Source organism: Podarcis vaucheri (assembly GCF_965113315.1).
Source record: "Podarcis vaucheri genome assembly, chromosome: 1".
Taxonomy (NCBI): Eukaryota; Metazoa; Chordata; class Lepidosauria; order Squamata; family Lacertidae; genus Podarcis; species Podarcis vaucheri.
This window is the reverse complement of record NC_138759.1, coordinates 48,691,199-48,706,427: the sequence shown is the minus strand read 5'-3', so window position 1 is coordinate 48,706,427 and position 15,229 is coordinate 48,691,199. Positions and strand designations below refer to the sequence as shown.

The following is a 15,229-nucleotide window of genomic DNA, read 5'->3' as shown; positions in this document are numbered from 1 at the left end:
AACTTCCACCATGTCTCATCTCAACTTTTCTCTAAACTAGTAAGTTTAGAAGAAGAAGAAGAAGAAGAAGAGGAGGAGGAGGAGGAGGAGTTTGGATTTGATATCCCGCTTTATCACTACCCGAAGGAGTCTCAAAGCGGCTAACATTCTCCTTTCCCTTCCTCCCCCACAACAAACACTGTGAGGTGGGTGGGGCTGAGAGACTTCAGAGAAGTGTGACTGGCCCAAGGTCACCCAGCAGCTGCATGTGGAGGAGCGGAGACGCGATCCCAGTTCCCCAGATTACGAGTCTACCGCTCTTAACCACTACACCACACTGGCTAGAGCAACCTTTTCTCACAGAGGAGTTGCTTTACCCACTTGATCATTTTGCTTGCCCTTTTCTGAACCTTTTCACAGCATAGATCTGTACAGACCTGCCCTATCCCTTCATCTTTCATCTCAAGCAACACTGATCCCAGAAAGTCCCCCTACTATCGGTCTCAGTACAGTATGCAAGAGTCATATGGGAAATGAGTACAGAAGCACACTCACAAACAAACCAATATTGCTATGCATGACTAGACAAGTCCCTCAAAACACATACAAATGTTTTGCAAACGTGTGGGTACGCTCACATTTCATACACCCCTAAACCAGAGTTTATTTTAAACAGGCATCCCCAAATTCAGCCCTCCAGCGGTTTTGGGACAACAATTCCCATCACACCTGACCACTGGTCCTGTTAGCTAGGGATGATGGGAGTTGTAGTCCCAAAACAGCTGGAGGGCCGAGTTTGCGGGTGCCTGATTTTAAACAATTATTTTAAAACGACACGCAAACCAGGCCTGTGGCCATCAGGTCTTTTGGACTTGCTCTGAATAGCCAGCTTCATGTATTATCATTCTCTCAACTTCCAACTGTAGTCTTTTGTGTTCTTACACAAATGTAGTCAAACGATGGCACCACCAATACATAGAAGGGCAGTACTCCAAGGTCTGTTTGAGTACAACTGAGGGGGAGATACCCCCCCCCCAAAAAAACCAGTCCAATGAGAATTCAATGGCCATAGAACATTGGCTGATTGAAAGCAAAAAAATCTGATAAGCAACTAGAAGAATAGTTGAAAAGGGGCATGTCCAACTGACTGGAACAGTGAAAGGGAACGTGCCAGGCTGCAGTACTTTTTGCACATCCCACTTATATATGCCATCAGCAAGCTAGCATACATAGAATGGTTGGTGGCGCTAATGATTTTTTGCTGTTTTGTGCCACATCTCAAACCTTGCTACTTGCAGAAGACATTTCTCCCAATAAAATAAAGATGTAATCAGTAGGCTGGAAAACCATCTAGGTTAAATAAAAAAAGATGTAGAATGACATCAGCCTTATTTGGTTCGCCTAATCTAGTTTATGAGTGTTATGAGCAATTCTGAGAGTGACAAGCATGAAATACCACTTGCCAGGCCTTTGGCTCTTCCATTTGGTTGGAAACAAGCTGGTTTTGCCCTTGATTCCAAGAGAGGATCACTCTGGTCATAAGATGCCTATCCTAAAGCAATTTTTATGGATGAGTGGGAAATGCTAGCTTCATACTTTCTTCCATCTTAAATGGAGAGAGGTAAAAACAAAAGCTACACATTTCATCACAAAGGACTCCCTGTTGAGCAAATAACCTGCTCCACTGAGCCACACAAGAGAGTTTCTGGATAGGGAAGGGGAATGTGTGTCCCTCCAAAAGTTCACAGAATCATATAATCGTAGAGTTGGAAAGGACCCAAGGGTCATCTAGTCCAACACCCCCAAAATGCAGGAAGCTCAGCTCAAGCATCCATGACAGATGGCCATCCAACCTCTGCTCAAAAACCTCCTGAGGAGTCTGTTCCACTGTCCAACAGATCTTATCATCATTAAGTTATTCCTGATGTTTAGTCGGGAGTGTCCTTTCTTTTAACTTGAAGTCAAAGCAAGAGAAAACAAACTTGTTCCCTCTTTCATGTGACATGTGATTGCAACTTCTGTCATCTCTAACTGATGAGCTGATGAGAATTGTAGTCCAACAACATCCAGGGGCCACAGTCCCCCTACCCCTGTTCAGTAAAAAAAAGCTCCCTTAGGCAAATTAATGTGATGAAGTACAGAAAAGATATTTTGCAAAAAACACAAAGAACACAAAGAACCCTCTAAAAAGAAGGCAGCCCATATGTTCCTCAGTGCAAGCATGAGCAAAAATGGCTCCTTCAACCAGACTGTTGTCATTTTGCATTACACACAGTGCTTGGCCAGGTCAGATAACAAGGGAATTAACACAGCTGCTTGAAGAACAAGTCTGTTATGGTGGGTCAAGAACAGCTTTCCTGTTAAAAACAGGGCTGTCCCTTTCTTCCTTTAAAACAAGACACGTTGCATTTTAAGAAGTGAAGAATTCTCTCCCATCTTCATTTCAGCTCCATATGCAACCAGCCTGTCATTGCTTTTTTTAAAAAGAATCTGTAGATACCTAAAGACTAGTATTATTTCTTCAGTAGCTTCCACACAACAGGGAAGCGAAACACCACACACCCCAACACAAGGAATTAATATTCCCTTTTATCACCTCACCCAGTGTTCCATGATGTAAGAAATACAGGGCAGAAACAAAGGATAAAGATTTGGAGCCCCCCAGCTCTGCAGTTAAAAACTGCTTCTCTTTCATTAGTTGGGCAGTGACTTTTCCTGGCCAGTTAAATGGACTGCAGTAGGGTTGCTGAACTACAACTCCCATCACCCCTGGCCAATGGGCATGCCTGCTGGAGCTGATGGGAGCTGTAGTTCAGCAACATCTGGAAGGCAAAAGTTCCCCACACCTGGACTACAGGGTAAAATAAGAAGCTGTGGCAAAACAGCCAAATTCTGAAAGGAGAAAAAGGAGTGGGAGGGGCAAAGGTCAAAACTGAGGAACAGACTGAGGAACAGAATGGGATGACAGAAAAAACAGCTAAGAGTTCCTCTAAATGATAGCATCACCTGCAAAGTACTCATACTCCCTAAACATGAGGATGGGATGGAGCAATGCCCAATTTCTGAGAATGGCTGAGCAACAGGCCTCCTTTTCTGTGGTCCATTAAAATTAATGGCATGCCACTATCTGTGGTGTACCATGTTTGAATGGCAAAGGCATACAGAGACAGTTTCCCTTAAGCAGCTGGCTCACAAGTATGGGATGCTCTCCCCTAAGGGCTTAGGGTTCACCTTTGCATGAGCATTTTCTGAGGGCAGCTTGGGATAGTATCTGGCTAGTGTTATTTCTTCATGGTTTCCAATACATAGACAAACCACTTGACTTCAGGCTTTCATCTTTCTTCTTCCAACATTAAACAGCAGAATGTGTACTATTACACCTCCCACTGCATATATTGCCCATGGCATCAGCCATCAGTAACGATAAAAGACAAACAAAAAACAACAGATGACAGTCGTGGCAAATGCAGAGATGAAAACTTGTTTTTCTAAACACAATTAATTTAAGCAGCGGGCAAAGTGTCAGCCAGTGTGATGGCTGATTTTATTTTGTCCTATAGAAGCCATGACAATCATTTCTGGAGGATAATATAAAATAGCTGCAGTCACCAGCTTGTGATTGTGATTAGGCAAAACTTGCCAGTCGGCCCTATAGATGCGCCTAAGCTCAGCAGCTTTATTTTCTTATAGAAGTGAATGGCTTCCATTCACTTCAATGGGAAAGAATACAGCACCAGCAGTGCATGAGAACCCTCCAGAGAACAGGATGAAAGACATTCCAGTCGTGCTGCTGCCTAACTAAAAATAAACCACATATGATTGCATAGAGACAATATCAAGATTTTTACACCCATCTTCTGTTGGTTTTAAAGGGACACTTTTCAGATGGAGTTAGTGTTCCAAATACGAAATTCTGCATGTTCAGGGAACAGTATAATAGCAGTTTTATTGTACCAGTGACAAAGAACTTTGCTGTCCCAGTACAGTATGCAAGAGTCACATGGGGAATGAATCACTGGCAGCTGCAACTATTATCAGAAAAGTGAAATCAACACCATATTTTAGAAACAGGAGCACCATCTACTGTATTTGAGAGCTAGGTACACTTCAAATAGAATTTCCGAAAAGAAAAAGCTCTCGTGGCTCTTAGAAATCAGTTTGGAAACAGTACAAAGTAGTAAGAGGCAAGGAGATGTGAAAATCCAAGCATGCGGAACAACCTCTTGAGAGACATACAGTACATATCTACAAGGTCACAAGAATTCATCCCAGCATCTGGACAGATGTTCCCATCCTGGTGCTGTGGGACTTCACACCCTGCAGCGCATAAGCTGTTAAACAGTGTTCCATGCCATCTTACACCACTCTCTTAGGTTCTTGCTGGCTTATGCTAGGCACTGATATGATCACACATATTGTCAAGTTCAAAGGTGAAGAAAGCCAGATTGGAGAATTCCCCAGAATAATCATTGTATTCAGCACATTTACCTGTGTTAGTTATTTTAATCCCTCATAAATCAACTTCTTCTTTGTTCTAAAAGTTTATTTGGTTATTTAATTCACAGTGCTAGCCTTCCTAATCCTGAAATATATGGAAGATTTACAAAAGATTAAAACATAAGCAATATTGGGTTGGTGTTTTTTTTAAAAAAAGTAAAAGGCAACTGACACATGGTAAAACTTGATTTCCCTAGAACACTACTATCCACTTGGTAAGTGGACTCACTACTCAGAAATGGGTCACACCAGTTGCACAATGACCATTTTCTAGGAAGTTTTTTTTTTTAGGATGTGGAAAATGACAAAAAGAACAGAGGTGGGCATATATAAAAGATCCAGATTGCTCATGCTATTGTCCTACAAGCTAAGCCTAGGTGTCATAAAAAACCAGGCGGGAAAGCAGCAGAGTTTACAATCAGCATCAAATTGAAACAGCATCAAATGTAAGATGCACTTTTAAGGGACAACTGGAAGCATACACCAAAGCTCCCAATTCTTCCTTTGGAGCTGCAACTTTATTTACCCCATGCTTCGTGTCACATAGGTCACATGCCAGAGGTTCCACACCCATGTGCTCTGGTTTTTCTCAGCAAGAACACAAGGAACTGACAAGATTCCTGTCAATTTTTTTGTAGCTGATCATAGCCTTGCTATTTTATTCTAATGATGTTTGTATATAGGTTGTTCTATGCACATAAGGCTCAGGTGAGAGACCTTTGCTGGGGTCTCTGAAGGGAGGATACATTAGATTTTAATAAAATTGAAAAGTCTTCAATGTTATTAGCAGATAGCAATAGGATAACTGTAGGGAAAGCATGTACAGTAGTTCCCACACCTGATATCAAAGTCTGCTAGACTTTCAGCAAAATCAAATTCACTATCACTTGCCTTTCTTTGGAACCCCAGAAACTAAGAATTCTACATTCTTCCTGTACTATGTCTACCTGCTGGGTAGAGAAATAAGTATGGAACAATCTAACAAAGCTACAATTGGGAGAATTCAACAAAGCCTTCCACAATTCATTCTTCCCTTTTAAAAAAAAAGTTACACACAAACACACAATAGCAGGGGTTGTGTTTTTTTTTTTGGGGGGGGGGAGTGTTCAAACAACTTTTACCCAGTGTGCTATGACTTCCCTATACCAAGTTTATTGTATTATTTTGTATTGTATTAGGCTGAATATGGTATTTTTACATCAATTCTTATGTTTTTGTGTGTGTGTTTGTGCCTTTAACAGCCCGGGTTTTTGCGCTACTTATCTCAATGACCTGTCACATATATTAACGCTAACAAACAAATAATCCTATTCAGTTAATGACATAGGCAGGATCTGTGAATACGGTAGATCTTGAAGAGAAAGAATCTAATAGGAACCAAGACTGGAATTCAATCATAACACTAAATTCTGTGCAAAGTCACATTTGCTGTCTGTTCAGTTTCTGCAGAAGCATGTACCATTGGAACAATGAAAACTGACCAGAATTCTGAAGCTAATGGCACAAAAACCATCATGCAAACAAACCAAAACAAACCCCTTAAGCAAAATCTACTTGTCAGCAAAACAACTGAATCTTAAAAGCCAGCAAACTAAATATTGTGCAGCCCATCAACTATGCATCATGGCTTTTCAGGTACTCAGCAACTTTTCTAACGTTGGCCCACAACTTATGCACATTTAACTTGTGCACATTCAGCTTTACGCGCATGGCAAAAAATTAATAATTTTAAAGGCTGGAAAGGGGGCAGGGTCCTGGGAAAAATGACTTTGGCAATCCCATCTACCATTGAACCCAATGGATTTTGACTATATGCAATTTTGGCATTAGCCATGATCTCTGGAACGTAACCACTGTGTAAATGCAATCTTACTGTATTCTAAATGCAGATGTCATCCAACCAAACTCCTGAATTTTTGTTGTGCTTTTTCCCTTGTTCTTACCCCTTTGTTTTGTATAATATCTAGACTGATTAAGAGTTCTGGAGAATTCAAAAGCTTGCTATTTTCTGACAATTTGGTTGGTCCTCCTAAAGGTGCTGCCTTTGCTTTTTAAGCATAATAACCTTACCAAGGCCTCACAATACATGGCTGTTTGGATATCCTACTGAGCTTGGTGACTTGGAAGTGCAGTAGGCCTGTTTTCAACTATTAAATTACTGAAATGAAGCACTACAAAGATTTTTCCAGAGGGAAACTTCTACAGGAAAATGAGCATTGCTACACAGTTAACCGCAAACGGAATGGTAGCTAAAATTCTTAGAATGTCTAAAAGTCAGCTTATTTATGAATTGAAGTGACATGATTGGCACTTAGCAAGTGTGTTTGCTACCATTATAATAGAAAAAAATGTCTTTGCTTTGCTAATGCCAAAATTTAAATTTAACTGTCCTCCCTTATCTGAAGAAGTGTGCATGCACACGAAAGCTCATACCAAGAACTAACTTAGTTGGTCTTTAAGGTGCTACTGGAAGGATTTTTTTAATTTTGACTATGGCAGACCAACACGGCTACCTATCTGTAACTGTCCTCCCTTTGGTAATACTTGTTGCAGCCAACTGGAAATTGCAGTCAACAGGAAAGAGTACTGTTGCGCTCAGGTCCTGCAGGCAGGCTTCCCCATAGGAATCTGCTTGGCCACTGTGAGAACAAAGTGCCAGATTAGATGGGCTTTTGGCCTGATTCTGTGGGGCAATTCTTACATTTAGTCTCCCAGCAATGGCTGGATTTCAACTGGATGAAGTCCCTTTCAACCTAGTAATGATACCCCAAAGGCATGTGCAAGTTCCTTTCTTCCCGTGTCGTATCAAAAGAATCTGGAAAGGTCCATCATCTAAGCCGGTACGGCATTTTGAATCTAACGGCATTCGGAGTCTAACGGCAGCCAAGCAGATGCTCCTGGGAAGCTTCCAAGCAGGGCACAAAGACAAGAGCCAAGGCATCTGCTGAAGCGCCAGCCACAAAGACAAGAAGGGGGGAGAAGTTGAAAGAGTGCCACACATCAGCAGCCTTCCAGGGCACTAAGATGGTCACCAGCTGCCTCAAATCCGGCTTGGTCTCTCCAATCTCAGGCAAATTGGGGCAGGGCACCAAAGCAGCGGTGCTTTTTCATGCAGTAGTCAGAGCTATGAGCTGTAGAATCGCAGAATCATAGAATCAGAAGGGACCACGAGGGTCATCTAGCCCAACCCCAGCAATGCGGGAATCATTTTGCCCAAACCTTGAGATTAAGTCGAGTCTCCTGCTCTACCAACTGAGCTATCCCACATATGCCTGTTCCATGTATTTCGCTCACACCTGCTTTCCAGTACAGTGGTACCTTGGGTTACATATGCTACAGGTTACAGACTCCGCTAACCTAGAAACAGTACCTCGGGTTAAGAACTTTACTTCAGGATGAGAACAGAAACCGTGCTCCGGTGGCACAGTGGCAGCAGGAGGCCCCATTAGCTAAAGTGGTGCTTCTGGTTAAGAACAGTTTCAGGTTAAGAATGGACCTCCGGAACGAATTAAGTACTTAAACTGGGGTACCACTGTACTGGCCGGGTCGCGGGTGGCGCGTGGCGCTGTGGGTTAAACCACAGAGCCTAGAACTTGCCAATCAGAAGGTTGGCGGTTCGAATCCCCGCAGCGGGGTGAGCTCCCGTTGCTCAGTCCCAGCTCCTGCCAACCTAGCAGTTCAAAAGCATGTCAAAGTGCAAGTAGATAAATAGGTACCGCTCCAGCGGTAAGGTACCGTATTTTTCACTCTATAACACGCACCCGGCCATAGCACGCACATAGTTTTTAGAGGAGGAAAATCCGTAGGCATGCCACCCGTAGGCAATCCCTCCGTAACACGCACAGACATTCCCCCTTACTTTTTAGGAGGAAAAAAGTGAGTGTTATGGTGCAAAAAATACGGTAAATGGTGTTTCCATGCGCTGCTCTGGTTCGCCAGAAGCGGCTTAGTCATGCTGGCCACATGACCCGGAAGCTGTCTGCAGACAAACACTGGCTCCCTTGGCCAATAAAGTGAGATGAGCGCGGCAACCCTAGAGTCGGTCACAACTGGACCTAATGGTCAGGGGTCCTTTACCTTTACCACTGTACTGGGTTACAGCTAACTAATAAAATTATGGGGGGGGGGGCGGTTTTCCTTGTTTCTTTACCCGACAAGCACAGCCACCCTCGACAAAAAGGGTCAGTTCTCGAATACTGTACTTTAAAACTCACGCTGTAATGCGCGGCATGCAATGCGGCAAGAATATAAAGAACGACACCCCCCTCTCCATTTCAGTATATTTCCTCATCTGCCCCGGGGGGGGGGGGTTGTCACGTGACTCTTTTTAAGCGGAGCGTTGCTGAAACGCTCGCGCCGCCCGACGCAAGGCCTCGTCGCTCCTTCGACGGCCTTCCCGAGAAGGTCGCCCCCTAGCGGCCGGCCCGGGGGGCTGCAGTCTCCGCCATTGGCAAACGAAGTCCCGCCCTCCGCCAGCGCTTCGCGGCCGCTCTGCTGAGGTAGTTCTAGGCGAGCGTCCCGGCCGCCGCCCCCTCCCCCCGGCCGCCGCTCACCATCATGGGGACTCCATACTGTAGCGTCTTGCTCTTCCGCAGCGCTCGCATTCCGACCATGGCTGGAGCGGCCCAGTATCTCCCCTTCTTGGGCCCTGGGGGGGGGGCGTTCCGGGAGCGCTTCCGGCGTCCTACCGAATCACTCGTCCCTCGGATCCCGAAGCCGGGAGCAGCCGAGTTCCGCCGTGCGAAAAGGGAAAAGGGGGTTGGGGGTGGTAATAAAAATTTCCACTCGCAGGGACTCCTCGAATGGGAACCCGGTTAGCGGTCCAGAGGCCTGAAACCGACGGGAGGAGTACTTGGCCGGCAGAAATTCAACGGGTCCAGTTTCCCCGAATTTGGAGGCAGACAAATAAAGGACATTATTAGTAATTAGTTCTGCTTGTGTCCTCGATCTCACCGAATCTATTTAATTCCGCCGCTAATTGGTTCCATCCTGAAAGCACATTTCAGCACACCACAGACGTATAAACTAAAGCATATGCTGACGCCATGGGGACGGGTTATTTCGGATCTTTACCCCAAGCATAAGAAATAAGAGCAAATCAAACTTAGTGCTATACCATCGTGTAAACAGAAGTCTCATGTAATCATTAGGAATTGGGGCTTCCAGATCGGATGGGTGGTGTTTCCAGGCAGATTATCCCAGTGTTTCTTTTTCTAGATTTTTTTTATATCTGTGTCTATATGAAGCTGGCTGGTGGGCTATATTCTGTCTCAAAAACTCATTATCATAAATCCTTGGCAGCAGTGACACTAGCTTTAAAGAATGAATAAATGACATACTAAATTAGAGGCTGCGAAAGGAAAATAGATCTGAGAAAGCCGTTTTTTAAAGCTGTTATGCCCAAACCTAGACACAGCCCCCCCCCCCCGCCGCCTCTCCTGGTAATGCGACATCTCAAAATTGGCAAAGCAGATTTGATCACTGTGCTTGCGTTTATCCACTAGATGGCATATCCTTTATACCAAATGTTAAAGCAAGAGAATTAACAGCTATTTTAAAAATGGAATGAAATCCTGTCTTCCATTCAGGCTTGTGGATTATACAGAGCTCTGCACCAAACAAAATCAGGAGAGGGTCAAGTTACCCTGTTGTTGTTGTTGATATCCATCTGTCTCAAGAGACAATGGAATGCACTTCAAGGGGTGAAGTCAAACTACTGCGTTAGCAGCACCAAAGTGATCTCCTTGGGGCGCAAGCCTGGGCAGTGTGTATGGAAGTCCTGGGCTGCCCACACACACCCCTTGGCCTCGCTGATGTGGTCTAAAGGAAAGCAGAGCAATACGTTTGGCACCAGCTTGGCTGCAGGAATTGCCCAAAGGAGGTGTACAAGGCACCATCCAACATCTTAGGGATTCCACTCCAGATTTATGTAGGGTTTACTCCTTAGCCTTCTGTTGTCCTGAAGATACCCTGCAAGGCAGCACAGATTCAGATCAGAGCTTTCTTTCTCCTAGATGGGCTACCTTGCCAGGTTGACAAACCCCATCTGCCCCTCACTTCCCTCTACAGCACATGCAGAAACCATCTTCTTGACTGTTGGACCCGCTATTAGTCTCATGTGCTCAATCTGCCAGAGCTTGTCTTCGCATGCAGGGGAGGTTCCTAACTCATGGAGGGTTTGAGACCCATAGGCTACCCTCACCTGGTTTAGCCAGCTTTGTCCATCTTTCGTCCCCACCCTGCACTCAGCTCTCACTTGTAGCTCTTAGAAGCTGCCAGCATGTGACAGTGGCACCAGCCACATCCCAGGAATGGATATTATAGATTTGTACTGTTTCAAAATAAGCCAGTGGTTAAAAAGTAATAATACTCCAAACACTGTAGGGTTTGTTTGTTTTGTACAGCAAATATAGAAGTGTAGAGGATGAAGAGTAACAACACTGCAACATCATATACAACTGTGATTACTACTCACTAACAAAATTGTTGATGCCTTATATACATAAAAGGGTCTATCACAGTGATCTGTATAGAAAAAGAACTGTGTTGAAACAGCAGCAAGCCACAAACTCCACCTTTTCTTAAGGTGCTGTACAGACCAGAGAGAGGACAGGAATATCCAGTACGTACCTGGTTTGTTTCCCCAGTTCACTGAACTCTAATTCACTGAAGTTGTCTGCCTGAGATGTACAGACCTTGGCTTAACTTTGGCTTCTGTTTTCTAATTGGATGGAAGTTGATTTGAAGGAAAGCGCATCAAACAGGAGTAATTCTCAAGAAGCTATAGGATGCCTATGGATTGTGGCTAACATAATGTGTACTCGGCTTCAAACACCAATGGTGGGCACACACTGGAGCTGGAGTGCATAGTAACATGTACAGTGGTACCTCGGGTTACATACATTTCAGGTTACATACGCTTCAGGTTACAGACTCCACTAACCCAGAAATAGTACCTGGGGTTAAGAACTTTGCTTCAGGATGAGAACAGAAATCGTGCAGCAGCAGCAGGAGGCCCCATTAGCTAAAGTGGTGCTTCAGGTTAAGAACAGTTTCAGGTTAAGAACGGACCTCCGGAACAATTTAAGTACTTAACCCGAGGTACTACTGTACACAACTTTAGGCTGCAATCCTATGCAGACTATCCTGGGAGTATGTTCCACTGAACTCAGTGCGGCCTATTCCTGAATGGACATGCATAGGATTGTGCTGTTAAAGAACTTCTGTGCTTCCCTTCAATTAAAAAAAATCACGACAGTTTGCATAATTAAAACAATAAAATTAAACAGAACAAACAAACAAAAAACCCTCAGTAAAGACCACACCATATAAAACAGCAAATAAAAGGCATTAAATGTCTTAAAACCAGAACTGTTAGGGGAAATTGAAAGGGCCTAGGATCTAACCTTCTGGGAAATTTCATTAAGATCAGTCATGTAGTTTAAAGATAACTGTTATGTTTTATCTGCCATTGAATTTCTAAGACAGCCATAAGCAGTCAAGCACTAGTGCTTTGAGGGGACACAGTAGCCCAAGAGCATGTGTAGAAATAGTTTTTATAGCCAGGATAGAGATAAGCAGCTCAGAACCAACCCTGGTGTTTTGTTAACTCCTCAGAAAACACTCAGCTGCATTGCAGCAAGAACAACAGGACTGCAGTCTGGTATCAATACCAAAGGCCTTCTTCAAACACATTATTGTACAGCATGCATTGGATTAGGCTGCCCATCATCTTTTTTCTGCATGATCTTCATGTGCCTTGAACCAGAGGGGCAAGTATAACACATAATTTCTGCAGTTTATCTGAAGCTTTTTAAAAAGACAAATCCACCCACGAAACAGAAAAACAGCTATGGTTGCTTCCACACAGTGTTTCGTTTGGAAAAGCCATCACCCAGTCACATTTTATGGAGAATCCAATCAAACAATGATTACACAAATATGTCTCTACATATTCAAAAAGATAGGGTGGGAATTACCCAAACTCTTCTCCAAGAATAGTATGGTCAGGCTGAGGACCCTTTGAGGTGAGACCAGGTGAAAATGTGACAGCTGTTCGTTTCACCCAGACCTTTCTGCAGCATCTGCATACTGCTGCTTCTTTAAGGTGTCTAGAGGTACTTCCTTTTCGAATTTGTTTTCGCCTAAAGGTGAAGAGAGGATACTAAAGGCAAGCAGAGAATGTTTCCTTGCAACTAACCAGAGCAAAGATGTCAAGAAATGGTAAGTTGCTTGAGTGACTGGATCTAAAATACCATAAAGGCTTCTTTCCAAGGGAAAGCAACTGTCTTATTGAAAGGAGGCATGTTGGAAGTTTTCCATTTCGAAATTTCTTCCACTTTGTTCAGTTGGCTTCTGGATCATTCTACTGAATTGTCACAGAGCATGGGGGGCTGTTACCATCGTTCAGAATTGAAACTGATGCAAACCAGCTCATAAAAATTATTTTCTGAGAAATGTTTTAGTGTGCATTGTTATCTATATTTTTCCCAGTGCAAGGGCAGCAGACACCCAGAGGAAGTTAGTTCCATACACTCAACATTGTCCAATTCTCCAGCTAAAACTGGCCAGTGTTTTCACCCAGTGTCCACCACAATACAGGCCTGATACACACTGTAGTGCAAGATAGTGGTTAGAATAGTATTCAGTATGCCTCAATCCCCTTCATGGATCACTGCCTTGCCGTGGCGAAGGGGCTTGAAGAACTCAGAGAAGCTATGAACTATGCCGAGCAGGGCACCCAAGATGAACAGGTCATAGTGGAGAGTTTTGACCAAATGTGATCCACCTGGAGTAGGAACCGGCAAGCCACTCCAGTATCCCTGCCAAGAAAACTCCATGGACAAAGACAACAGGTATATAAAAGTTATGACGCTGGAAGATGAGCCCCTCAGGTCGGAAGGTGTCCAACATGCTACTGGGGAAGAGCGGAGGACAAGTACAAGTAGATCCAGAGCTGATGAAGCGGCTGGGCCAAAGCCGAAAGGACGCTCAGTTGCGGATATGCATGGAAGCGAAAGGAAAGTCCAATGCTGCAAAGAAAAATATTGCATAGGAACCTGGAATGTAAGAACCATGAACCTGGGTAAGTTGGATGTGGTCAAAAATGAGATGGCGAGAATAAATATTGACATCCTGGGCATCAGTGAGCTAAAATGGACGGGAATGGGCGAATTCAATTCGGATGACTATCATATCTACTACTGTGGGCAAGAAACTCGTAAAAGAAATGGAGTGGCCCTCATAGTCAACAAAAGAGTGGCGAAAGCTGTACTGGGATGCAGTCTCAAAAATGATAGAATGATCTCGATACGAATCCAAGGCAGACCTTTTAACATCACAGTAATCCAAGTTTATGCACCAACTACTGGTGCTGAAGAAACTGAAATTGACCAATTCTATGAAGACTTACAAGACCTTATAGAAGTGACACCAAAGAAGGATGTTCTGCTCATTATAGGGGATTGGAATGCTAAAGTAGGGAATCAAGAGATAAAAGGAACAACTGGCATGTTTGGCCTTGGAGATCAAAACGAAGCAGGGCAAAGGCTAATAGAGTTCTGCCAAGAGAACAAGCTGGTCATCACAAACACGCTTTTCCAACAACACAAGAGACGACTCTACACATGGACATCCCCAGATGGGCAACATCGAAATCAGATTGATTATATTCTCTGCAGCCAAAGATGGAGAAGCTCTATACAGTCAGCAAAAACAAGACCTGGAGCTGACTGTGGCTCAGATCATCAGCTTCTTATAGCAAAATTCAAGCTTAAACTGAAGAAAGTAGGAAAAACCACTGGACAGGTAAGATACAATCTAAACCAAATCCCTTATGAATACACAGTGGAAGTGAGGAACAGGTTTAAGGATTTAGATTTGTTGGACAGAGTGCCTGAAGAACTATGGGTGGAGGCTCGCAACATTATACAGGAGGCAGCAACTAAAACCATCCCAATGAAAAAGAAATGCAAGAAAGCAAAGTGGCTGTCCAACGAGGCCTTACAAATAGCGGGGGAGAGAAGGCAAGCAAAATGCGAGGGAGATAATGAAAGATACAAGAAATTGAATGCAGATTTCCAAAGAATAGCAAGGAGAGACAAGAAGGCCTTCTTAAACGAGCAATGCAAAGAAATAGAGGAAAGCAACAGAATGGGAAGAACCAGAGATCTGTTCAAGAAAATCGGAAATATGAAAGGAACATTTCGTACAAAGATTACCATAATAAAGGACAAAAGTGGTAAAGACCTAACTGAAGCAGAAGACATCAAGAAGAGGTGGCAAGAATACACAGAGGAATTATACCAGAAAGATATGGATGTCTCATACACCCCAGGTAGTGTGGTTGCTGACCTTGAGCCAGACATCCTGGAGAGTGAAGTCAAATGGGCCTTAGAAAGCACTGCAAATAACAAGGCCAGTGGAAGTGATGGTATTCCAGCTGAACTGTTTAAAATTTTAAAAGATGATGCTGTTAAGGTGCTACACTCAATATGCCAGCAAGTTTGGAAAACTCAGCAGTGGCCAGAGGATTGGAGAAGATCAGTCTACATCCCAATCCCAAAGAAAGGCAGTGCCAAAGAATGCTCCAACTACCGCACAATTGCACTCATTTCACACGCTAGCAAGGTTATGCTTAAAATTCTACAAGGAAGGCTCAAGCAGTATGTGGACCGAGAACTCCCAGAAGTGCAAGCTGGATTTAGAAGAGGCAGAGGAACCAGAGACCAAATTGCAAACATGCGCTGGATAA

General features: G+C 43.7%; 1 protein-coding gene across 3 annotated transcripts in view; it reads right to left on the bottom strand.

Annotated features, from left to right (window-relative positions):
* The window catches only part of COX16 (cytochrome c oxidase assembly factor COX16), a 55,238-nt gene extending 45,721 nt beyond the window's left edge, over window positions 1-9,517 (bottom strand). Inside the window, exon 1 of one of the 3 annotated variants that reach the window (XM_082227399.1) lies at window positions 9,030-9,517. In XM_082227399.1, coding sequence (XP_082083525.1) covers window positions 9,030-9,089 — 60 coding nt within the window. In that variant the 5' untranslated portion in view covers window positions 9,090-9,517. The remainder of the gene's footprint in view (window positions 1-9,029) is intronic. The other 2 variants (XM_082227398.1, XM_082227400.1) reach the window with 2 other exon arrangements.
* Between the last annotated feature and the right edge of the window lie 5,712 nt (window positions 9,518-15,229).